The 25,551-nt window shown below is 36.0% G+C and overlaps 4 protein-coding genes and 2 pseudogenes across 5 annotated transcripts; 5 read left to right on the top strand and 1 right to left on the bottom strand.

Moving 5' to 3' along the window:
* On the top strand, positions 1,022-3,235 carry LOC104781575. Of its 2 annotated transcripts, XM_019244826.1 has the most exons (4): positions 1,022-1,670; positions 1,970-2,094; positions 2,588-2,682; positions 2,782-2,871. In XM_019244826.1, the coding sequence occupies exons 1-3, from the start codon at positions 1,331-1,333 to the stop codon at positions 2,633-2,635; spliced, it is 513 nt and encodes a 170-aa protein (XP_019100371.1). In that variant the 5' UTR covers positions 1,022-1,330; the 3' UTR covers positions 2,636-2,682; positions 2,782-2,871. The 2 variants fall into 2 exon arrangements, with proteins under 2 accessions (XP_019100371.1, XP_010504587.1); XM_010506285.2 differs by lacking the exon at positions 2,588-2,682 and having other exon boundaries at positions 2,782-3,235.
* Positions 4,049-6,660, top strand: LOC104781576. Its single transcript, XM_010506287.2, has 2 exons — positions 4,049-4,620; positions 5,898-6,660. Exons 1-2 carry the CDS (start codon positions 4,146-4,148, stop codon positions 6,416-6,418), a joined length of 996 nt encoding a protein of 331 aa, XP_010504589.1. The 5' UTR covers positions 4,049-4,145; the 3' UTR covers positions 6,419-6,660.
* LOC104781574 (calmodulin-5) lies at positions 7,547-8,786 on the top strand. The gene is made up of 2 exons (XM_010506284.2): positions 7,547-7,805; positions 8,179-8,786. The coding sequence occupies exons 1-2, from the start codon at positions 7,730-7,732 to the stop codon at positions 8,550-8,552; spliced, it is 450 nt and encodes a 149-aa protein (XP_010504586.1). The 5' UTR covers positions 7,547-7,729; the 3' UTR covers positions 8,553-8,786.
* LOC109132697 lies at positions 8,616-10,429 on the bottom strand (annotated as a pseudogene).
* LOC104781573 (putative transcription factor bHLH107) lies at positions 10,802-12,563 on the top strand. The gene is made up of 2 exons (XM_010506283.2): positions 10,802-11,171; positions 11,885-12,563. Exons 1-2 carry the CDS (start codon positions 10,929-10,931, stop codon positions 12,347-12,349), a joined length of 708 nt encoding a protein of 235 aa, XP_010504585.1. The 5' UTR covers positions 10,802-10,928; the 3' UTR covers positions 12,350-12,563.
* On the top strand, positions 20,789-25,093 carry LOC104784118 (annotated as a pseudogene).

Here is a 25,551-nt window from a genome sequence, read left to right as displayed (position 1 = left end):
CTGGTGCTGTCCTAGAAGAGCTTTTACACCGAGTTAACAAAATCAAGTCCATCATTGAAAACGTATCGTTGTCACCTTTCACAGAGAACAGGAATGTGAAGCAGCAAGTTGAGCAGATAGGTGCAGTAGTTACAAATGCAAGATATGAGCTACTTAGGGAAGTGTGGTCTATGTGAGTGATTGGAAGCCAAACATCGAGCTCTTTTGGGAAAGCCCTTTGTTACCATCTACTGAAACATACCAAGGCTTGTCGAAGTTACATGTAGCCGTACGTATTTGATCAGATGAATATGCTCCTAGCCAATTGTATTTAGCTATTAGCTATCTTTTTCCTTGAAATTTGCTTTTGTTTCTTTGTTGTTTTTGCTCCTCAAGGAACCATCAAAACATTAACGTTTTTCTTCTGACAGCTCTACGGTAGACAAAAAGTGTTTACTTGGAATGTGAATCTATCTATAATGTTATAAGACCAAGGAAAGGATATAAATATACAAACAGAATCTAAGCACAAATCGTTGGAAACACAACATTGGAGGAGGGGAGAAAGAACAAAACATAAATCTTGGAACTGCTTTGACTACACAAATTTCCCACAAGGATTCAAAAGCAAACATAGTAGCAGCTCAAATTGTGCTCTAGGAAAGTGCCTAATTCAAGCATCCTTCTAGCTTTTAGTGAGCTCAATGGAAGCAGCATTAATTCCCTGAGCAAGAGGGCTCCTCCAATATTGCTTTGATGATTTTTTTTATAAGTTAACATCTTTCTTGATCTGGGCTTAGATAGTTCTGTGATCAATGGCAAATAAGTGGAATATTGAACAAAGATGTGTAGAAAGAAAACTTGTAGGATTGTGTTTGACGGAAAAAATAAAAGATGTATGAAGAAGACCAAAGTGTGCGGCAAAGAAAAAAAATGAAGCCAAAGTGTATTTTCATAAAAGTCCCACATCGGAGAGATAGAGAGCGTTGGTCATATGCCTTGTAGTATAAAAACAAAACTTAGCCTAACTTTCAACTCATACCTTTCTCGGCCTTTTGGCTAAGATCAAGTGTAGTATCTGTTCTTATCAGTTTAATATCTGATATGTGGGCCATCGGCTCACACGATATTAACTCTATTTTTTAAGGGAGAAGGCCCATTAGGATAGCTTGCTATCTGGGCTTTAACGAGTCGCCCATGCGTTGCACTACTGCAAGGGCCTGGCTCAACCCGCCAATCATCTAGTCAATTTTTATTTCCTCTGAATTAATAAAGTTAAGTAAATCATAATTAAAATCAAATAAATCTGAAATTACAGTCACTGACTAAAACAAAGGAAAAGCTTAAGAACATGGCGAACCCTAGAAGAGGAGTGATCGAGAACCATAGATTGTTGTCACCTTTAATCAATCTACTGAAGAAGCCTCAAGCGATTCCTCTGCTTCTCTCTTTCTTCCTCTTCCTCACATGGATCACCCTCAGGTTACAGCACTCTTCCTCTCACGTCTCTTCGTCGTCCTCTTCACATCCGAAATCGACGCTGAAGAGTCATCCCGATTTGAAAACCTTCGACGATGACGATAAGGTTAATCTGGTCCGGTTCGGTTTGGCGTCGCTCTCTCCTGTTCGGAAAGACGACCGTGGATGGTTGCTTGATCCCGTTATCCTTGCTCGTGATTCTCAGCTCAAAGGTTCGTCTGACCAAATTCCGAATCCGTTTTATTATTTCAAATGTTGTTCTTGAGTTTATCTGAAACTGAGTAAAATCTCAAGACATTTCTCAATTGGTTAATGTATTGAAGGATTAAGCATGGATGAAATAGTTTAGAAGCATGTAGGTTGATGAAGAGAAAAGTATCTATGGCTTTGCTCATTCTGTGATTGATAGTCTTAGGAGTGAAATGAGATTATTTTGTAATCCAAAGTTTCTCTTTCCTCGGTACTGGAGATTCACATTTCTATGTTTCATCTTTTTTGTTCTTGTCCGCAGGTGGAGCCTCCTCGTGTGTTTCAATTCATGTTGGTGAAATCCGGCCTGGTGGATTGAGGGGAAACCACCGACACCATACCTGTAATGAGACGTTTGTCATTTGGGGAGCCAAGACAAGATTCAGGGTAAGTCTCATCGTCCATCTCTATAATGGAACATAACTGAATAGTTTCTAGTATGTTGAAGGAATATAATTAAACTTCTGTTCTAGTTTATCTCAGTATCCACTATCCAATGCTTCATTGACTGGTAAAAGCTGATAAAGGGAGTGTTCAGAGTTTTCCGCCATGTCAACTTAAGTAAACGTGTGTTATGTCAGTTTGGCTTAATGTGTATAAGTATAGGGTTGACAGATGCAGGAGCAGGCTAGTATTTGGTTGGTTTGAGGTTTGGGAATGTATATAGGATTGACAGATGCATGAGGAGGCTAGTATTTGGTTGGTTTGGGGTTTGGGTTAACAAACCTTAAATTACAGTTTCTTTCTGCTGGTTTTTTCTTTGATTCTCCACTGTATTCCTTTTATTTCGAGAAATGGAGGAGAGAATCACTTCTGAATCTGTCATAAAGATGTTCTTGAGACTATTGGACTTATAATTGCTTGCTGATCATTGGACTAGTTATCACCCAACCCTAAGATTGAAGAAACGAGTTACTTAGTGATGTGACAAATGGAATTATCTTTACTTATCTTAATCCTTTGCCGGTGATGAGTGTACGTTGGGTTTCCATTTCTCTACTGCTCTCGTGTCTAAATGAACTAAACTCATCAATCTGACTCTGTTTATGGATAAATCTATATGAATGTGTGCAGCTAGAGAACCACAAGGTCGAAAAAGGTTACGCCGAAGTGTTAATTGGAGAGGATGAAGTAGCCGTAGCGGTTAGTCCTAGTGGCACGGCCCATGCTCTAGTAAATGTCGATCCTGTGCGTTCTACTTTCTTCATTGGTTGCCAAGACAGTGATATGCAGAACAACAGCTCCACTAGCGACTACAAAATATGGAAAGATCTATAAACCAAAGTGGGGTTAGTTTAGTTTCTCTTGTTCATTCAGATTTTCATTGGCCTTTCTTTCTTTCGAGATTATTTGTATAGAATAGTCTTTGCTTTTTTTTTTCTTTCTTGTCAGTCATACTTGTTACCGTGAGTAAAAACCTGAAACTTGCAACGTTTAGGGTTCATTCAGTGAGTTCGTATGTATATTTGTTGTTTCTTCACACTTGAATTTGCAATACAAGTATCTGAGGGACAGTCTCATTGCAAAATTAGCACTGTAAGCAATCAACCACGAGATTTATAATTTGTGTGAAACTTCCGACGGAGAAATAGATCAGTTTTTAAAATTTTAAAAATGTCAGCAATTTGTTGGGTTTTGTACTTAACTCAGGTTGTTAATTTGACGTACTTTATGTTGTAGAAAGATACAGTACAGTTCTAGGTTGTCTATACAGTATCAACTACCGACTAAAGCATAAATTCATTTCTTGAAACGTGTTAATTGATTTATAGTCTCAAAACAGTGTGCCATTAATGATGTAATTACTTAAGTCGTACTAAAATATCTAATTCCTATAGAATGTGATTAAAGAAGGCTTTTAAAAGTTTTCTCTGTCCAGCATGCACGAGGTCATGGACTCCATGAATCTTAGAGAACACTCATAATCATGTCCTTTTGTTTCTCATAGAGCGTTGTGCTAAACTCCTAAATGCCTACTGCATTTGACTAGTGTTCTAAAATCTGTTAATGGAACTTTTATACTAAAAGTTGCAATCAGAGGTCTAGTTTAAGTTTATTTAGAGTTGAGAGATAATTAACTTTGAAAACCACTAACTAAACTTCAAAATGAGAAGCAAAAACATAAAAAACATAATAATGTCTAACATAAAAAAGGACATTATTATGTATATCGCGAGTGTGTCAATGCATTGGAGTGTGGCAGTTTTGCCATGTGCTAATGGACCAACCTTAAAAGTAAAAAATAAATAAAACGTAAAACAAAAGTGAAAAGAAAAGAAAATAAAAATAAAGCAACACCTAAATCACAAAAAGGGTATAATATTATAATTTTACCGTTGCAATGAACTAAAAAAATAGATTGATTAAATGGAAATTTAAGGTTTTAGTTTTAGATAGTGAGAAAAAGAGAGTGAGAAAAAACAAAAACAGAGAGGAACATGAAGAAGAGTAAACGAGAGAACTTGCTTTCTCCTTCATCTTCATGGCGGGAAACCCATAATCCTCCCCGGAGAAACTCAAACTCCTCCGCCGTATCCTCCGGCTGCCTCCCCGGATTCTTCAACCTCTTCCTCTCCACCTTCAACTTCTCATCCAACCGCCGCAAATCCATCACCTTGGGGTCTAAAAAGCGAGAACAGAGAACCGTCGTTTACGCTTCTCCTCCCCAAGATCCATCAAACGGAGACGACGGAGGAGGAGGAGGAGGAGGAGGAGACGAGCCTCCGCTTCCGCTCAATGAAGTAGAAGGGGATGCGGCGAGGGTGAGTCTGGTCGGAGCACTAGAGAAATGCGATCGGGATTTAGAGGAGCTTCGGAGAACCATCGACGTCATCAAAACCACTTACATTCTTCACAAGACACTTGAGGTTTCTCCGCCGACAACACGTGAAAATTTTAAGTTCTCCGGCACCGGTACGTTTCACCGACTTGTACATTAAATCTTAAGTCATTACATATCGACAACACTAATACACACATGTCAAAATCACGTTTTTAGGTGTTTTTTTCATATTTACAAACTTCTCTAATTTTAGGGTCCAATAACTAAATTAACATAAACCAAGCAAAAACAATTCTTACTAAATGTAGAAGAATTGATCTTGTTAGTAAATTGGACAAATTAACAGGGAATTCGTATTAAATATTTTGTTGCTCAAACTAAATAAATTAATTACTGTTACGAAAAAGTAATAATTTAGGAGAACAGTATGTCAACTAAAGTGGCAATAAAGAGTGAAGATAGAATGGGTACAGGGCAAGGAGTTGTCTCTTTGGTGGTGTTGAAATCATTACTATGTCTAATAGTGGAAGACAGTCTCACCAAATTACTAATATATAAATAATGTATTGATAAAGACATGTCATTACTCTAACGATTTCATGCATGCATAAACTGTGTGTGTTTCATTTGATGTCACATCTAATTGCGCTAACTAATGGTTCACTACAGACTTGTCACTAAAGATAATGTTCAAAATCATATTTAGTCAAGACTCAAGATAGTATGGACCCCAATTAAGGTGGGGCTAATTAGTAATGAGGTTTTTAGTCTCATCTAATAGAATAAAATTAAAGTGCAGAAGAGAGTAAAGAAAAGTGTGAGGAGAAAGAGGCATGTTAGACAAATGATGAAGGAAGAGACAGCTTTTTGGGGCCTTTATTCCTTTAGTCATGAAGCCCACTTTAACCTTTTCTCATCATTTGGACCCCCACCCATTATTCTGACCCACCAACTGGTTTAGCTACCAAATCAAGAATATCACTTTTTGAAAAATAACATTTTAGTACTATATAATTCAATTATTGCTGCTTAGAATATTACACACAAGTGAAAATTTGTTATTTAAACATCACAAAATCTTCTTAGGTAAAAATTCCTACTATTGACTTCCTAAATTTGTTTTTGCTGTTATTTTCTGCAATGTCCTTTTAAAATTATGTTTGTATTAATGTAGGAAAACAAAAAAGATTAGAATCCAACTAATGTATGTGAATAAAACTGTTCTTCTTTTTAACTACTATGTAAATTTGTTATATGCTTAGTTTTATTTTGACAATCGATATAGATTGATCTCGGCAATAATATATAGTTCTCTTTGTGTGACAAAGATAATAATATAGAATACACAGCTTGTCTTGTCTGATAAATTATTTGATTTTGTTAAACAAAAACATTAAAAAAAAAACAGTGGCAGGAGATGTCGTCGTGGGGACGCAAACGCAGAAGAACACGAAGACGACACAACATGAACCAGAGGGAGACACGATGTTGTCGATGCTGAACCACGACGAATATTGCTGCAAAGACAACAAAACTTACAAAGTCAACAACATAAACCTAATCACTAGCAGACCCGATCATTACGCTATACATGACGTCATTTCCAAGAGAGCAACGTCAACGACTACGACGATAACCAAGTCTGCGATGGAGAGCGTTAACCAAGTCTGCGATGACGTGGCATCTGGTCAACGAAGAGAGATCGCTAAGATAGGTATGGCTCTTCATGATCACATCTGTCGCGACCTGATCGCAGAGACTGTTCGAGAGCTCTCCTTCTCCGACTACGACAACGACGAGCACGAGTTTTATAAATCAGCGGTGGATTCTCCTGTCTGTCACGGTGGAAGTGGTAAAAGCAGACACATCCAACGTGGCAGCAGCAACTCTCTACCGCTAGACGCGTGTAGAAGAAGATTGGTGTTTTGATGTGATTGATGTCTTAGGTTCGCTATGTAACGGATATGGAAGTCTTTGTCGATACAGTTTTCACCTATGGACACGTGTTTTAGTTTATTTTAGCATTTTTAAAAATTAAGATTGGAGAGAGTGCAGATGAATGTCTAGGGTTTTTTTGTTTTTTTTGAATTGATTGTCTAGGGCTTTTAATGGTACACTGTGTTGGTTGCAGTAAAAAAAACTTTCCTATCCAAATTTATGGATATACGATACACTGATTTCCTTATTAAATATTTTTTCTGTCTCATAAATATTGATGTTTTGGAATATTTTTTTATCTTACAAAATTTAATATTTTGTAAACTTCAAGAAATAATCATTGAAAATATTTAAAATTTTGAATTGTTCTTGGTTTAAAATTAAATAATATCTCTTTAATCAAAGAAAAATATATATTTAAACTCAATAATCATTGTTTTTTTAAAATATGTAAAAAATTCTAAACATCAATCTTTTATAGACAAAGGGAGTATGAAAGATTTAGCAAATATGAAACCAAATATTCATGTAAGTATATACAATAACTGTTATTTTTGCCAAACCATGTACGTCGAATTGTCAATTGTGTATGACTTTCTATATTTTGTGTTTTCTAATTTGTACGGTCAATCTTTCTTACCAAATTATATTTCATCATTTAATCATAGAATTTATTGAGAAATTGATTAGATGAATCAAACCTATGATTAAATCTTGAAGTGTTTAAAATTATTAAAAAAAAAAAAAAAAGCCATTTAACTCGACATTAAATTTTGCCGGTGAGAATGTATTAGTATTAGTTTATATTTCGATGGTGACGAGGACGTATTATAATAAATGAATTTAAACCAATGAAAAAGAGACAATTGGAGTGATAGAGAGGACCCAGAGAGAATGATGACGTGACAGTCAGTCAACGCTCCGCGTACAGACCGTGTGATCCGTTAATTGTCCACTCTGGCGTGTTTTTAAGACCAAAAAAACACAAAATATTCATAATTATTGATGGGCAATTAAAACCGTAATAAAAGCCATAAACTGAGGTTATAATAGAGATTTCCAAATCCGGTATCGCTTTAAAAGTCCGGGTCGGAGCAAAAAAAGGTCGTTAGCTTCGTACCCGATAAATACGGTTTCTCTCTCGTTTTTTTTTTATTCTCTCAGCACAGACAGACACACACGCTTTTTCTAATTTTCTCTTCTTCTTCTTCTCTCTCTCTCTCGATTTCTTGAGAGAAAAAAAAACACACACACACAAATAGAAACGAATCTACAGGAGAAGAAGAAAAAAAAACAAAAACAATGGCGGATCAGCTCACCGATGATCAGATCTCTGAGTTTAAGGAAGCTTTCAGCTTATTCGACAAGGATGGTGATGGTACGTTCTTTCTCCTTCTCCCTCCTCCCTCCTTTGTGAATGTATACGATTTTTGTTTTTTGCTACTGTTGGATCTCTTTGTTTCTAAGCTTTGCTCTGATTTCGATTTATATTTATCGTCTCGTTGATTGATTTGGTCTCTGTCTATGTAAGGTAACAACGGATCTGTAATTCGTCTTTCCATTTTTGTTCGTTTCTGGATTTTTATTAAATCGTGTTGGTGAGTTGAAGTTTCTTTGATGAAAAATACGACGACGTTTTGAGTTTTGAGATTTCCGATTCTTCAAATTTTGTTTGGATTTGTCCTGTGTTCTTAGCTCATGACTATGAATTTGGAAATCTAGTTTAAGATCTGAGTATGTTGTGCTTGTAGGTTGCATTACCACCAAGGAGCTGGGTACTGTGATGCGTTCCCTTGGACAAAACCCAACCGAAGCTGAGCTTCAAGACATGATCAATGAAGTTGACGCTGATGGTAACGGCACCATTGATTTCCCTGAGTTTTTGAACCTCATGGCCCGTAAGATGAAGGACACTGACTCTGAGGAAGAGCTCAAGGAAGCATTCAGGGTCTTTGACAAGGACCAGAACGGTTTCATCTCAGCTGCTGAGCTTCGTCATGTGATGACAAACCTTGGTGAGAAGCTCACTGATGAAGAAGTTGATGAGATGATCAAGGAAGCTGATGTTGATGGTGATGGTCAGATTAACTATGAAGAGTTTGTCAAGGTCATGATGGCTAAGTAGTGATCCGGTTTTGCCAACCAGTTTACATCCATCTCTCTTACATATAATTCTTATGTTATGTTCTTAAAATTTTTATTCATGGGACTTCCAAGGATCTGTTTTTTTTTCTGGTTGTTTAAGATGCGAATGTTATATCGTCCCTTTTTATGCTCTATTTTTGCGTCTGAACATTTCTAAGTCTTGTTTTATATTTTTGTGGTCTTGCTCTTTTTTGTAAGTTGTAACTTCGTTTTAGTTCGTGGTTTTTTTTATTAATGGTCTCTCTAGTAAAGCATTGTATCATGGTTTTGTGTGAAGGGCAAATTGAATCCTACAAATCTACGAGCATCTGTTTACTTTAAATAGATTACATATCGATAAATTCATTAATCACAATTTCACATGACTCGGATGGAACCTATCGGCATGGAAGCTAAGTCCTCTTCAGTCTGTTGCTTCTTTTCCACGTCATGTGGATATGGCTCATAGAAGATTTTCGCCGTTTTCAGACGTAGCGCATGATGCAGGAGATAACTCAACAGATCCCTATCTCCGTCCCTCCCTGGGTACGCTCTCCACTCTAGAGCTTCAAGACTGGACAACAAACATTTAGGAACCAAACACGGCGGTTCCCAGCGATCCAAAGGAGTTTGTAAGTAAATCTGCGATCACGAGTTAAAAGCGTAATGAAAATGCTATTAATGAATTAATATCACTGTGGTTGAATACTAAAACACTATAAAATCAAGTTGGTAAAAGGAAAAAGGGAGAAATTGGGTACATTTATTAGCTTGAGAACAACCAATTTCATGGAACATATGGGCAAAAATCTACAAGTATTTCCCCAGATATTTCCCTACAAGTGCTCAGTTCCAGATGTACGATTCGACTGAAGATACCGCGGAAGAAGTAATGCTTATCACATCCTTCAAACCTTCGAGTTTCAAGGCCACAAGTCTTTTACACCAAGAACCGTCGAACTCAGCAAAAAAACAGAATCTTGATTCTCTTATGACCATTAGGTCAGTAAGACAATTGCAATTGGATAAAAGCATTTGAAGGGATCCAAAGTCGAATCTACTCGAGCGGTCAATGTGCAGAGTTTTTAGGGATGGGAGACAGACCGTTGTAAGAAGAACTTCCACATCGATTTCTGGACCTTCGATTTTCAAGACAACAAGCCTTTTGCCGGTAAACAATTCAGGAGGTTATAAGTTACGGACAAAACAAGCATCAATCTCGAGCTCACGGAGGTGGGAATGAATGATGATAATCAAGCGCGGTTCTAATCCACGGTCCACTGTCTTTTGTCCACAATAACAAGGCTTTCTAGAACATGAGACTGGTGTGAAAAGAGTGCCTTGTCGATAAATAGTTCAAATCTAGTGAGATACAGAACATCGTACTTGAGTATAGGCACCCTTGTCCAGAGAGACTTCCATTTTGTTGACAAAAGACTCGTCACCACAGCATGTTTTGTAGAAAGGATGACAATCTTCAAGATCAAATCGTCAGGCAACTCGCTGATACTTGAACAACACTCCTTTGTCATTGTCTCTGTTTTAGGTTAAAAAAAAAAAAAAAACATTAGACTATATGTTAAAACCCTAACTACATATGTTTGATTGCTTATCAAGTTTATCGAATAACTAATAAAATCGTTACATCAAATATAATTTCCGAGAAAAGGATTCACGAGAACTCCTTTAGGTCTGGGGGATTCAGATCGACAGAGCATCAAATTCTTTTTTGGGATGAGAGATCTCAATCACAAGTTAACTACAGAAGATTAAATCAATTAGTACGGCCCTAAACCGATGTGATTCAGTTTGTTGGTTCAATCATATCCCTCTTTTGTGTATTTTTGACTATGTGGGTTGAATATACTGTATAAGATAACAAATTCTTAAAGGCCAAATAATTCCTCCTTTGCAATAGAAAAAGGCCAAATAACCTTATCTAGAGCTCTATGTAAAGTGTTATGTAACATAAAAAAACAACATTCATAACCGTTGTTACTTGAACTTTTTAATATAACATTCTTCAAAGTTGTTTCAAGTTTTCTTTTTGAAATTTATCTTTGTTGTAATAATGTTTTAACCAATGAAGAATTGATAAAATATATATACTTTAAAAAAACTTGACAACTTAAAGATTCAAAAATAATAATTATTCTTGCAAACACCTATACTGTATATTAAAAAAGCATAAATATATGTATGTATATACTATATACATATCTTCTTCCTCTCACTCTCTCCCACCTCACTTTTTGTATAAATACATAATGTAATCTCCCTTTTAGCACAGAACCAACCGAAAGCTCCAAACCCAACAAAGAAAAAGAAAAAAAAGAAGGCGGCGGAGAAGCAAACAAGAAAAAGAAACAAAAAAAAAATGCAGCCAGAGATTTCAGATCACATATTCTATTCCTTCCTCACCGGAGGATTATGTGCCTCGTCGTCGACTACTTCCACCACCACAACGTCGTCGTTTTACCCTTTTGCCATCGAAGACACGGTTTCTCAAGAAAAAGCTCTTGCTGCTCAAAGGAACCACAAAGAAGCTGAACGAAGGAGACGAGAAAGAATCAATTCCCATCTCAACAAGCTCCGCAAGTTACTCTCTTGTAACTCCAAGGTACTACTAAACTTCTTTATTGTACTACTTGATCACACTATTCTAGTCTACACTTAAAATGAAACTTTGATAGAGACTTGAACCGGAAAGATTAAGAATATGGAAGATTAAACGTGATGATCGATATAATTATTAGTTACGTTTCTTTTGGGTTAAGATATGAAATTAACTTCTACACTCGTCTATGGATATAATCTATTCTTTAAAATGAGCATTAGATTTTTTGAATGTTGAAATTTTGTTTTATTTCATTAAAGCTATATATCCAAATGACAAAAAATTGTATTTTGTGGATTGATTGGTTAATTTACAGTGAGTATACTGACTATGATTTTATTTACTAGTAAGAAAGGTAGGATATTGGAAGTATATAACTTTTTAAAAAAATGAAACATTTTTAAAACTAACATCAGTCCAAAATGTAGTGTTTTCGAATAATAATAAAAAAGCAGCAAGTACTGGGGAATATCTAGAAAATTGAGGAAAAATAAAAGCTTACAAGTCCTTTTTTTTTTTTGTTTCTTTTCTCCGAAGATGATAATCACTTTGTCGGGAAAGTTATCGAGCTTTTTTTCTTTGTCATTTGAAACAATTTGAACATGAAGACAAAATTCCTTGAATCAAGACAAAAATTCTAATGATCGGAACATTTCTCTTTCCTTGTTTCATTAAGTCTATTTTTTTAATTTCTTTTGTTTTGTTTGTACATACAGACAGACAAAGCCACACTATTAGCCAAAGTGGTTCAACGAGTCAAAGAACTAAAACAAGAAACCCTACAGATCACCGACGAAACATTACCGTCTGAGACAGACGAGATCAGCGTACTCAACTCTGAAGACTCTTCTAGTAACGAAGACGGTCGGATCATCTTCAAGGTATCGTTTTGCTGCGAGGATAGGCCAGATCTCTTGCAAGATCTCATGGAGACACTCGAATCTCTTCAGATGGAAACTATCTTTGCTGATTTGACAACTGTCGGTGGTAGATCAAGAAACGTTCTCGTTGTGGCCGCCGACAAAGAGCATCACGGCGTCGAGTCGGTTCAGTTTCTACAGAACGCACTCAAGTCTTTGCTCGAACGGTCAAGCAAGTCGGTCATGATGGGACATGGTGGTGGTGGTGGGGGAGAAAGGTTAAAACGACGTCGGGCACTGGATCACATCATAATGGTGTGATTTTGATAAGACTTGAGCATTATATTTCTTTATTTATTTTAGGATTTGATTTTTATCATACAGTATGATTAACGTGGTTATAATTACCACAAACCTTTTGTGTTTTTTTTCCCTCAACAAAACATAATTTATATGGGTTTTGTTATAAGTTTGCGTGATGAGTGCAAACATATGCTGTATAAGTGGGTCGTCGTGTTCTTTTTACTTTCTTTTCAAGAAAAATACAAAAAAAAAAAAAAAAAAAAATTACAAGAAAAAACTGGAAAAGTATTTGTTCAGTTCAGTTTTAAGGAGTACGTTAGAAGATGACGAATGTGTTTAGATTGTGGGAATATTTGTACAGACAGAAGAATCTAACAAAGACATGTGATTGGGTAAAAGTACCCTTACAGGGAAACAAATACTTTGAAAAACATATTATATATATGTATATAAATGTACACAGAGAACTTAGAAGCATGAAATGGTGTATATAAAGTGAAGGTACGACATAAGACAGTGAAGAGAAGCTGTTTGTAGAATCTTAATGAAAGAATATATGTACAAAGTGTTTTAGAGTTTCAAAGTTACCTCATGTCATCTTGTCCCCTAAAGATATCTTCCTTTTCGTTCGTATCTTTCTGAATATTTCCTTCGTTTTTTTTTTTTGTTTTTCTTCATTGAAGAAAAATTTAACCAATAGCTTTGACTGTAATGTGCATATATGTTTGACCACATTTTATTCATATTCGTCTAAATCGATCATATTCTACATATAATATTTATCATTTTTTTTTTCAAATTTATTTAGTAGTGATACTTCTAGCTAGGTTTTTAGGGAGCACATGGAAAAAGCAAGCATAGATGCAGAACAAAAGTAGGTACAAAGAAACTGGGGAATCTTTTGTCAAATGTGATAACCTATTTCTGTTGATGTAAACTCTGGGACTTTAACTTACTGGGAGTTTTAACATTAAAGACTACTTGCAGTTTTGCATCATTTAACAAACATGGGTTAACATATTAGGAATTTTATATAAAATCTACTTTTAAAAAGAAAATTCATTTGCCAACAATCTTGCTAGGTTTTACGATTCAATTTTTAAAATTAAATGTGGAGGAAGAGGATAGAGTATCATAGAGAGCAAGGGGCAGGGTTAAGGCGTGAAATAAAGAGAACTGACAAAAGGAAGGACTTGATGGGCCATTCTTCTTCGATGAGACAAAAAGCATTTCTATTTTTCTCTCATCTTATCTATCTAGAATGTTAATTAGTACTAGTATACTCCATTTCTTGATTAGTATGCATTTTGTGATGTGTGGGTGCTGCATTTCTTAACTTTATGCCTGATTAATTTAACTATCCCGATATGACAGTGCTTTCACTATTTTCTACGCTGACATCGGATGATTTTTGAACTATATTATCCGCTTACATATTTTGCAATTCAACTACTAGTTTAGTGACTATTACTTAAGATTTATTCTTTCACTAAATGGCAACAATTCACATTTTTTCAACTAAATATTTTTGAACTATATTATCCTCTTATATATTTTTGCAATTCAACTACTAGTTTAATGACTATTACTTATGATTTGTTCTTTCACTAAATGACAACAATTCACATTTTCTCAACTAACTAGATTTATAATAAAAAAAAGATAGATATTGTAATTTGAATTCACGTTGCTCTACTATTATGGTATGAGAAGTACTGGTCCAAGAAAAGCTTTGATTGGCGTTGAAACATGGGAAATGGTCGTTGGCTCGAGATGGCTTACGTTTGATACTGTGGCCAATAGTATTAAAATCCATAGAATTTGCAGCACCGATATAAAAAATACTATTAAGCAACTACAAACTGTTATGTTTTTGGCAAAGATACAGATATATCATTCTTGAACTTTCGTGTGTATAATCATTTCAGGGATTTTGGACGTTTGAAAAATTTTAAATTTGCAATTTGAGAGACTAAAAATATGAAGAGTACCATAACCTATTGAAGAAAACAAAAAGAGTAAAGCAAAAATATATAAATCGAGAAAGTATGTCTAGTAAGCGTGATGGCTTTGAGGGTGTTGGTGTCTCCTCGATACTCAACCTCTCGACCAAAAAGAAAAGAAAAAAAAATTATAGCTTTTTTTTTTTTTTTCATCTGAAGGAATATATTAGTTAATAAAGTCCACATGTTACAAGATATGATTTTCTAAACTTCTACGCTTAATCGTTTAACCGATGGGCAATCTAACCAAAAGCCTCCTCGAGAAATCAGCCCTATACCAAAAAATTTTAAGAGTAGCCTACTGAAACAAGAAGAGGATTAATAAACCCTCTCATTCTCAAAAACATTGCTTAACCAATAGGGATGACCAATCGCTACATAGGATTGCAGGCGACAGTCTTCAGTTACACTTTTGGCAATGAGAGTGGCTCCTCTACTCGCCGAGGCATCTTCAATTACAAATCTCCAAAATATAATTCTTCCCAGAACTCTCCATATCTCCGATGCTTGGTAGCGGAAAGAAGGCCAGGCATTTGGTCGTAGAACAGCACCAACAAGCTTCACATCCTCTAAGGCAAAAATTACATGATTCATTTTATGGTTGTGCATACATTCTATTGCCCAAACAGAAACACATAAACTTGCCTCATCTCTAGAGTTAACCTTGTTAAAAGCTCTCCTGCTATGAAGTAACACATTCCCTGTGTTATCTCTTAAAACCCAAGAACCACCAACCAATCTATTTCTCTTTGACCAAGAAACACCAATGTTGCATTTTAACCAGCCTCTGACCGGAGGATTCCAAGGAAACGAAGAAACAGACCTGAAAGAGGGATCTGTCTGACACGATAATAAGTTTGTAGTATCGACTTCATTATGTACCTCCTGGGCAATAAACCAATCATTGACATCTTGTTTTATCTTTTGAGCCGATTCTAGAGGAGAGAAGCTTTTACCTTCAAAAAACAAAAGGTTCCGGTTTTTCCATATTCTCCATATGATCCATGGGAAGCTTCTTCTTAATGTGAGAGGCCATTTTAAATTATCCTTGTTGACAAGGAAGTGTTGAATGATTGAGAACACCGAGGCATCAACCAATCCTCCTTCAGGCAAAGGATAATCTGATAATGCCCAGATTTGTCTAGAGAGAGTGCAGTTGAATATAGCATGAACTATTGATTCTCCTTCTAACCCACAGATTTGGCATCTGCTATCAACTTTCAATCCTCGATGAGAAAGAAGATCAGCTACCGGCATCGCTCCACTAAGCATCTTCCATAAGAAAATCTTAATTTTTGGTTCAGTCTGTAGTTTCCACATCTGTTCTTTAAGGGGATTAACAGAGGGTTGAATAGAGGCTTCCAACAATAGAGGATTGTCTTTTGTGTTTACTGCTAGCCAATAAGCTGATTTCACTGAGAAATCCCCACTCTTGTTATGATTCCATGTCCAAAAGTCTTCTGAAGAGACAACCGGTTTAGACAATCTGATCAGGGCAATATCTGCAGGGAAGAAATGTTCTTCTAGTTTGCCAGGGTCCCAATCTCTGTTTGAAACAGATATTAGTTCATGAACGTGCATATTGGGATTGATGAAATCATTTTTGATCCAAGGTGCTCTCATTCCCTCCTCTTCATCATTGAGCCAACGATCTGTCCATACCCTTATGGAACGACCATTTCCAACTTTTTTAACCAGTCCTTTCATAAGGAGATCTCTTCCATGTAGAATGCTCCTCCAACCAAAGGATGGTCTCTGTCCAAGAACAGCTTCTGTGAAATTATTGTCTGGAAAATATCTGCTTTTTATTACCTTGGAGAAAAAACAGTCTGGAAAATGGATAAGTCTCCACGCCTGTTTAGCCAAGAGTGCTTGGTTGAAGAGCTGAATATCTCTGAACCCTAGACCACCGAGTGCTTTTGAGAGACACAAACTATCCCAGCTCTTCCAATGTATTTTCCGGTTATGTTCGTGTGAGCTCCACCAGAATTGAGCCATAGAACTGATAAGGTTGTCACAGGTGGTTTTGGGGAGTTTGAAACACGACATGGCATGGACTGGCATGGCTAAGGCGACTGATTTGAGCAAGATCTCTTTTCCACCCTGAGACAAGGATCTAGCATACCATCCAGAAAGTTTGGATTTTAATCTATCTTTGATGTAGTTCAGCATTTGTACCTTGGAGCCACTGAAGCATTCAGGAAGACCAAGGTATGTACCTGCTCCTCCCTCATTGTGTATGTTAAGAATCTCTTGGATTTCTTTTTTTTTCTGCTCTTGTATCCTTGCCCCAAAGGTAATAGATGATTTGGTCAGATTAATGGTTTGTCCTGTAACTTCACCGTATCTCTTGAGAACTTGTTGGAGCATAAGACTGTCATCTCTGTTTGCCTTACAGACGAAGAGGCTGTCATCAGCGAATAATAGGTGATTGATTATTGGACCACTATCCCTGAACTGAATACCACTTATCAATTCTGCCGATTGAGCCTTGTTGAGTAGATGGGTTAAACCTTCTGTACAAAGCACAAACAAGAAAGGGGACAAGGGATCTCCTTGTCTTAGTCCTCTTTGTGGTGTAACCATTCCAAAAGGCTGGTCATTAATGAGTATTGAGTAGGTGACTGATGTTACACAAAACATAATCAGATTAATCCATCTCTCTTGAAAACCTAAAGCACCAAGTAGTGACTTAAGGTAACTCCATTCAACCCGGTCAAAGGCTTTTGACATATCCGATTTCACTGCCATGTATTCAGCGGAGATAGTCGGGTGTACGTTGAGACTGTGGACCATTTCGTGTGCTACCAGTATGTTGTCAGAAATAAGTCTTTCGGTAACAAAGGCTGTCTGGGCTTCAGATACTATCAGAGGGAGCAGGGGTTGTAGTCTCTTCACTAGGATCTTGGACACTATCTTGTATAACACTGAGCATAGACTGATTGGTCTGAGATTAGCCATTTCAGTTGGGTGAAGAGTTTTAGGAATCAAAAACAAGTGAGTGTAGTTCCACTCTTTCGGAAAGGATCCTGTTTCGAAAAACTTTTTAACTTCTAAAGTTACTTGAGATCCCACCGTCTCCCAATAAGATTGAAAGAAGAACCCTGACATGCCATCGGCTCCAGGTGCACTAGACGGCTTAATGGCAAAGGTTGCACTTTTGATTTCTTCGTCTGTCACTGGTTCTAACAATGAGTTATTCATTCCTTCTGTAACCTTAGGCTGAAAGTCGTCAAACCAGGTCTCAAAGCTCGATGGATTAGACGACGTAAACAGATTTTGAAAATAAGCACATGCCACTTCCCCTTTGGCTGCCTCTGAAAATTGTTCATACCCATTGATGTCTTTCAGTTTTTCAATCCTTTTTTTTTATCTGTTACCCTTTACTGAGGCTTGGAAGAATTTTGTGTTCCTATCTCCGCAACGCATCCATTTCTCTCTGCTCCTTTGGCTCCAATAAGTTTCTTCATCCCTGTAGGCTCTTGAGAGCTCCCTTTTTAAGAATCCAACATGTTCTAAGTCGGGAAGACTGAGAGATTGTTCCTTCTCCAAGGCATTTTCCACTTGATGGATTTTGTCTTTCGCATTGGAATTATTTTCCTTTTTCCAAGTGCTCAGGGCTTTTCTACAGATTCTTATGCGATCAGACGTTGTCGTTCCAAGGCGTGAAGAAGAAGAATTCCAAGCTTTTATAACTTCAGCTTCTACTTCTGGCTTATGAAGAAATTTTTTATCAAAACGGAACTGACCTCTGTATGCCTCTTGTGAGGATAGTAACTTCATGAGAACTGGTCGATGATCCGATCCTCTGAACTCCAGGAAGGATTGGTTTGATGCTGGAAATTGAGAAAACCATTGTTTATTTCCAAAAACTCTATCCAGTTTGCTCTGGATCCAAAGATCATATCTCCTGCCTGCCCAAGTAAACCCGTTGCCTTTGCTAGAAAGTTCTTCCATCTGACAAGCTTGTAACATCTCTGAGAAAGGTTTAAAGCATGATTCACTTCTTTTCGGACCTCCCAGTTTTTCACCATTGTGAAGACTATCATTGAAGTCACCTACCATGCACCAACTCTCTTTTCTGTTTATACCAATCCTGGTAATCCTTTCCCAAACTACTTTCCTCTTCAGGAAATCCGGATCTCCATACACACAGGAGATGAAAAAGACCACTGTCCCAAACTGAACATGTAGATCCAAAAGGTTCTTATCAGCGAACTTTACTTCTATTTGTACACTATTCTTACTAAAAACAGCTAAACCACCACACTTGCCTACTGGATCCACTGTATACACCTTGTCATACCCCAACCATTCTTGTACATCTACTAAAGTGTTCCTATCATGCATAGTTTCCATTAAAAACAGAATCTCAGGAAAGAGTTTTTGACGCAATTCCCTGAGACGAGGAAGAGCCAAGTCTTGAGACCGTCCCAAGCCTTGGCAATTCCAGCTCAAAAGGCTCATTGGACATTAGACAATCCCCCCATTGGGATCACCTCTCGAAGGATAAGCTTTTGAGCTTTAGCAGAGCTTGTTCCTTCATCTTCTGCTTTTCTTTTGTCATTTCTTCCCACCATGATGCCTGATTTTAGGGTTTGAACATCAGTTTTATCCGATGTTTTGAATGGCTTTGGTTTCCTGTTGTTTTTGGGAGGTCTTCCCCTTGCCTTGCCCTTTTTAGAGATAAACCCGGACGGACCAGCCTCAGAGAAACCAGTCCGGAAAACCGTTGATTTACTCTGAAAAGGTTGGGACAGACCGAGAGACATCTCTCCTCCAAACTCTGAGAATCCTCCATCCTCTATCGGGTAAGAATTGTCCAGAGGAGTGCGGTGAAAATAATGTTGCTGACTGGAAAGGCTTAATCCTATAGAGCGGTCCTCATCTAACAGTGAACTGTTTAAGGACTGATCTTCATGGCAATTAAAAACCAACCCTTTTTCCTTGTTTAATTCTAAGTGGACCATTGGAGCAGGGTCCAATTGAAGGATTGATTTTTTTGCCAGAGGGTCCTTTTCGACTTCACCTACAGATTTTTTCACCCTCTCTTCCTTGGTTGATTTGGCTTCACCATTTGCAGCTAAGAGGTATTGGCGCATACCTTCTAATACTTCAGGGGCTATTCTAGGTCTTCCAGTGAGAGAGTCTACACCAACATGTTCTTCTCTCAAAACACCAAATAAGGGATCAGATTCTTTCAGTACTGGATCCTTCTTTTGCCTATTTGATGTCTCTCCTGATCTTCTTACTAGTGTTTCCTCTTTGATTCTTTTGATGAAGATTGGACAGACTTCTTTATCATGGGTCAACCTTTGACACTCATAACATCTCTTCTGGATCCTCTCGTATTGAAACTTCACTGTAGTAGATCCACCTTTGATGTTTATAACCTTTGATCTTCGTAAAGGTCTTGACACGTCGAAGGAAACCTTTACTCTGACAAACCCTTGGAGTTGAGGTCTCTCTGGATCAAAGGCGACTTCAAGAACCTGGCCAATAAGTTCCCCAAGAGATGTAATGGCTGGTACCGTGAAGTAATTGATCGGTAGGTTCCAAATCTGAATCCATATAGGAATGCTCTGGAGATAGTTCGGAGGAGGGAACTCATACCATCGATCTACTGTTATAGACCATTCATTAAAGGTGTGGGTACCTTTGTCAAGAACATCTTGGAGGTCATGCTCAGAGTTGAAGATGAATTGGAATTTTTCCTTCGAGAGAGCAATTCCAGTGACTTTACCCACTTTCTGCCACTTCCTAAGCATATTGCGAATTAGGCTTTGCATATCCTGACAGTCTGGATTGAGGAGGCGACCAACCAAGCTTATCTTGTTTCTTTGAACTGAAGAGAATTCTGGAAGGTCACGCATATCAAATGGAACATCTTCTTCTTCTTCTAAAGACATCGCCAATAGAACCTTATCCATGGCAGCAGACATCGCCAAAAAAATTATAGCTTTTTCACATAATCTTAATAATTAAAAGTCCCATTAAAGATTAAACTATACTCTACTAACAAGTACAAATTGAATTTGTATATTCTTCTGGAAGATATATGGATTTATAGCAAAAGCAATCATTACCAACGCACCAAGCTGTTGATAAAAAAGGGAGAAAACACGCACGTTATTTAGTGCATCATCATCTCACGACTCTTTAATGTGTGACCATGTGAACAGTAAGTAGTAGTACTTGGGGGGGGATTAAGTGCGTCTTCAATTAAATGGTTTTAGCCCAATTTGGTTTGGATATTTTATCAAACATATTATGGGGATATATTTCTTTTGCTAAGTTTTATAACTAATGAATGTATATAACTCGATTAGTATCTACAGCAAACAATACAACTCGACTCGAGCATTAATACAGAGATATACTAGACTACTTAGTTATGACAGGGTTAGCTCTTCAGTTAAGATTATCCAAGCAAAAAAAATATGGTCTTAGACTAATGGCTCAAGGCCCAGCAAGCTTAAAGTCGACAATATCTCCTCCAACAGGTACATGTTGGGCCGGGCTAAGCAATGATTCACATTCCGAAGCTAAGACCCAACAACAGTTATTTAAGAAAAATAACAAGATACACCAAATAGTAGTATTAGTTTGGGATTCAGTGATCATCTATCTACTTATATCCAAAAAAGATATATGCTTTATGACGCTTTACGAATCTACGGAATTATAAAGAAGTGGAGGAGATGAAGGTATCAAGTAATAAGAATATGAATTATTGCTTTTCTTTGTATATATATATATGCTGATGCTCGCTACCAATATATATTCTCACTCAAAAAGCCCAACAATAATGTATGTTTGTGTGTTTTATTATTATTCTTCTAAGTTCCCAACTTACCATTTCCATTCACTTATTTAAATTACTATTCATCGTTTATGTCAAAAGGGTTTCACAAAAATACAATCGTCTAGAATTTTTAAATCTGCCGTTATATAATCTCACAAAATTTTGTAACCATAATCTACCCAAAAATCTTTACTAATCACATAATTGATATAATTTTTGTACTTCTTCTTTTCTTTTTTTCCATAAATGAGAAACTCATGTGCTTTGATACAAAAATTTATATAGAACTTTCTTTTCTTTTTTTCCATAAATGAGAAACTCATATGCTTTGATACAAAAATTTATATAGAACTTGTACAAATTGACGTTTTTGAAACTAATTTATGTAGATAGTTTCAAAAGACGTCAATTTGTACAAGTTTATATAGAACTTGTACATATTGTTAATTTTAAATATGCGATGTTGGTTTTGTTTTCAAATGTATTGAATAATGATGATGTGTCATTATCAAAGCAACATCGCATTTTTAAAATTAACAATATGAATCATGATGATGTGTCATTATAGTAACTAGGTTAGACCCGCGATATGCCGCGTGATACTATTTGTAACTATTTTTAGGTATATCAAATTATTGAATAGCATAGCAATTAGGTTGATTGTCAAAGTAATTTTTAAGTCACTGATTTTAAACTAAAATATAAAACCTTCAATTCTGGAACTTAAATATTGTTCAATTTGTCATTAGTTGGTGTTCTTATTTAATTGTTGTGGGAGATATATTAGTGTAACTTGATTTTATGGTGTATTATTTTTGTAGTTTATACAAATTTAATCACATAATTTTTATATAGTTTTTTTTTGTTCTGAGATAAGTTATTTATTTCTTTTTTTTTTGTTCTTTTTTTTTTAAAAATCTAATTGTTTTGTTTGATAATAATTCCATGTAAGTCAATATACACATACATAGTTTTACTTTAGTTTTGTTTTGTGTTATTCGTGGTTAATCTTAATTTATATTCTATTTCTATTATATTATTAGTTTATTTGTATTTGACTAATATTATACTTTACTAATATGATACTTATGTTGAATTGATTTTATTATTATACTTGGTTAACATTAGTATATTTTAAAAAGTTATAAATGATTTATTAATTTATTTTAAATTTAAGCTATTATTTTAAATTTTTGTTTTGGAAAATATTGATACGACATACAATGATTAATAGACTTAGTTGATATTATTATATTTTTGAAAATTGTAAATAATTTATTAATTTAGTTTAAATTTGGGCTATAAATCTAAACATTTGTTTTCCAAAATTATTGATGATGTTTATTATTTCTCATAATTTAATTGGTTACACAATTTAAATGATTTGTTAGTTCCTAAAAATCTAGAAATGCTGATGTGGAACAGGAAATAATTATTATTGGCTGAGAGATATGAACTCTATTAATGAAATATTTTCATTGGTAAACAAATAAGCTGATGTGTCAACTTTATATTTCACCAAAATGTTGATGTGTAAGCAGTGGAGAGAAACATATTGTGTTTTTCTTGTATTGATTAACAAAATTGATAATAATATTGAGTTAATTTAGAAGCTTGTTTAATACTCCCTCCGTTTCAAAATATAAGATGTTTTGAGTGAAAACACGCATATTAATAAATGACCACTTTAAAAAAATTCAACCAATCATAAACAAGACTGCATAAAATAAATCTATATATAATAGCAAACCCATTTTTAAGGAATTGCTGATGTCATCTTTGTAATCCAACGGGTTGAAATTAGTCTCTTTCTTAATCTAAGGGTTGTGGTTTTTTTCTGGAAAATTTGCTCACTAAACCAAAGAATGTGTCTTTTAATGGCGACTTTTTATTCAGGACCACATCTAATGTGAAGCATCGCCTCTTTCTATGCTCAGATCTCACCACCATTAGTTGTGCCTCTTCATACTGATTTATATACCTAAACTTTAGAAACTGTGAAACAAAAATTGGTGAAACAGTGAAACATCGTTTTATGAAACCAACTAACCAAGGGGTGTGTCTTTCCACTGCAACATTTTGTTCGCGTTCTTTTGTGAAACATCGTTTCTCACTTCTTTTTTTTTAATTCTCACCATCTTTCCTTGTGCCTCTTCAGCCTCATTTATATACCTAAACCAATGAACCGTGACTCAAAAAATTATTTTGTTCCTTCTTCTGAATTATGAAAAGGAATCCTCTTCTGAATCCGTTTTTCCACGACGACGCCAAAGTCTCTCTAAGCCCAGTTAAGATACTGATACTGTCGATTTTGTGTCCACTGATCCAGAGCGTATCATGTATTGTACACTCCCGTCAACGTTTCAATCAATCTTACTTTGGTAAGTTCCAAATTCTTGGGCTCTTTTCACAGCCATACAATTGTTGTTCTCATTAGTGTTGAGTATGTGGGTTTAGGTTTTTGCAGAATATTCAGGGATGAACGTAATCTATGAAAATTATATAGGGCCTTAGAATTACTCAGGCATCGCGATTGATCCGTTTTGTCTCGTCTTCTTCTTTGGGGTTGGTACGGAATTTATCCCAACGATTTAGAAATGATGAATGAAGATTTGTAATCCAATGGCTGAAATGATTTATTGAATTGGTGCACAACAAAAATAAGAAGAATTTCGCTGTAAGAAGAAGAGATAGATGGAGACAATAAATTAAGGGTGAGAAGGAGAAATAGCAGATCGTAATAGAAAAGAAGGTGATGACAAGAGAGGATCATTAACATTCACAAACATTACCTTCAAGAAGAAGGCTCCAAAGGGATGAAGGAGATAGAAAATCTTCTCAAAAGGCAATGGAGACAATGGATGTACAGATGGAGTTGTGGAAGGAGAATTCTGAAACTTGTTCAACAATTTCTTGGTATTTACAAGTAAGCAAAGAAGACATCGCTCGATGCAGCTGAGAAGCTGAAGAGTTCTTCAACTGAAATAAGACGGAGAAGTCGCTTGTTGGAAGAAACAGAGCATGGCAAATTAGGAAAAAAAGAAGTGGTGTTATATTTGTGAGGAAGATAACAACACGGAGAAGGTGCATGTTGAGAGAAAAAAGCAACACCACTCAGCAAAAAGGTACAAGGGAACATATTAGACGTCAAGGAGATGTGACGGTGAACAAAGAGAGAGACAAAGTAGTAAAGGAGGATGTTTGCCTCATAGAAAAAAATGGAGCATAAGAGTAAAGTTATCTTCGGAGAAAAATGGAGCAAAGGACGATTCATACCTCGGAGAAAAATGGAGGTGAAGCCAGTTTCACGCACGACACTTCACTAGCAAGATAGGAGGTTGCTTCCTAAGATAGAAAAGGGAGGAGCAGCCAATTTTAAAAGATAATAAGAAGAAAGCGCACCTTAGAGAAAGGGAGTAGAAGAAAGTTGTAAGGAGAAGGGACGTACGCGAACGAACGTGATGTAAGATCACGGAGGGGACGTGACTTTACGTTGGAAAATTAAAGATGATAAAAGAGAAGCTTGAGTGAAAGAGAAAATTCAAGATCTTCCTATGTCAAACTGACAAGAGAAAAAGGAGGAACTTCATCGAAAAGAGGAAGAGACAAGTTAATACCTTGGGTGAGAAGAAAGATCGTTTAAAATTGAAAGTTGTGAAGAAGAAGAAGAAGAAAGGCATTGTAAGATCAAAACTCAATTAAGGGGGACTGATTGATGAGATTGATTAATAGTTGCAACATTTTGGTCAGGACGTGTAGTTTGTGTTGTTTCATTGGATAGGTACATATGTGAAGAGACAAAAATCATTGTGTTGTTGTGTGTATTTGTTTTCTATATAAAACAATTTTGTCTCGAGTTTGTCTCTTACTCTGTTTTTTTTTATCTCTCAATATTCTAACATTCATATGTCTCCTGTTGAAGTTGTACTTTTCAAAGCGTAATCGTAATGCTGATAGGAGGGTATTTTTTTTTTTGGTTCAACCTTTCTTTGTATGCTAATAAACAAAATGCATTCTTCGTTGTCAAAAGGTATGAAAACGAGAGGCTTCTTCATCGTTAATGATTATAATACTTTACTTACGTTCATATACGTGTATACATTGTGGTGCAGTCACCACACCTCTATTCACCATATCCCCCAGGGCTTCAACCTCATCGTACGTGTGTTATACGTTTTATCTGTTGATTACCCACTCTACCATCACTCTTCCGGACAAATCGATCGGAGATTAATAAAAACTCTATTGTAAATAAATTTAAAATTTAAATTTCTTATGTTCTAAACTAATTTTTATTTTTTTGATAAATATGAGAAATTTTATTGATGAAAATAAATTGTAGTAACTACAGTATCTTTGATACATAATATTTTCTTTGCCAAAAAAGATAAAAACAAGGAGGAATCTGTGAA

Source organism: Camelina sativa, chromosome 4 (assembly GCF_000633955.1).
Source record: "Camelina sativa cultivar DH55 chromosome 4, Cs, whole genome shotgun sequence".
Classification (NCBI taxonomy): domain Eukaryota; kingdom Viridiplantae; phylum Streptophyta; class Magnoliopsida; order Brassicales; family Brassicaceae; genus Camelina; species Camelina sativa.
Note: the sequence above shows the minus strand (reverse complement) of the source record. Positions and strands in the feature narration are given on the sequence as shown.

Bases quoted from the DNA above. Each gene is read 5' to 3' on its own strand.
- LOC104781575 (XM_010506285.2), top strand. From the start codon at position 1,331: ATGGCGAACCCTAGAAGAGGAGTGATCGAGAACCATAGATTGTTGTCA. The intron at 1,671-1,969 runs GTTCGTCTGACC...TCTTGTCCGCAG, and splicing joins TCGTGATTCTCAGCTCAAAG to GTGGAGCCTCCTCGTGTGTT. The intron at 2,095-2,781 runs GTAAGTCTCATC...GAATGTGTGCAG, and splicing joins GAGCCAAGACAAGATTCAGG to CTAGAGAACCACAAGGTCGA.
- LOC104781576 (XM_010506287.2), top strand. From the start codon at position 4,146: ATGAAGAAGAGTAAACGAGAGAACTTGCTTTCTCCTTCATCTTCATGG. The intron at 4,621-5,897 runs GTACGTTTCACC...AAAAAAAAACAG, and splicing joins TTTTAAGTTCTCCGGCACCG to TGGCAGGAGATGTCGTCGTG.
- LOC104781574 (XM_010506284.2), top strand. From the start codon at position 7,730: ATGGCGGATCAGCTCACCGATGATCAGATCTCTGAGTTTAAGGAAGCT. The intron at 7,806-8,178 runs GTACGTTCTTTC...TTGTGCTTGTAG, and splicing joins ATTCGACAAGGATGGTGATG to GTTGCATTACCACCAAGGAG.
- LOC104781573 (XM_010506283.2), top strand. From the start codon at position 10,929: ATGCAGCCAGAGATTTCAGATCACATATTCTATTCCTTCCTCACCGGA. The intron at 11,172-11,884 runs GTACTACTAAAC...TTGTACATACAG, and splicing joins TACTCTCTTGTAACTCCAAG to ACAGACAAAGCCACACTATT.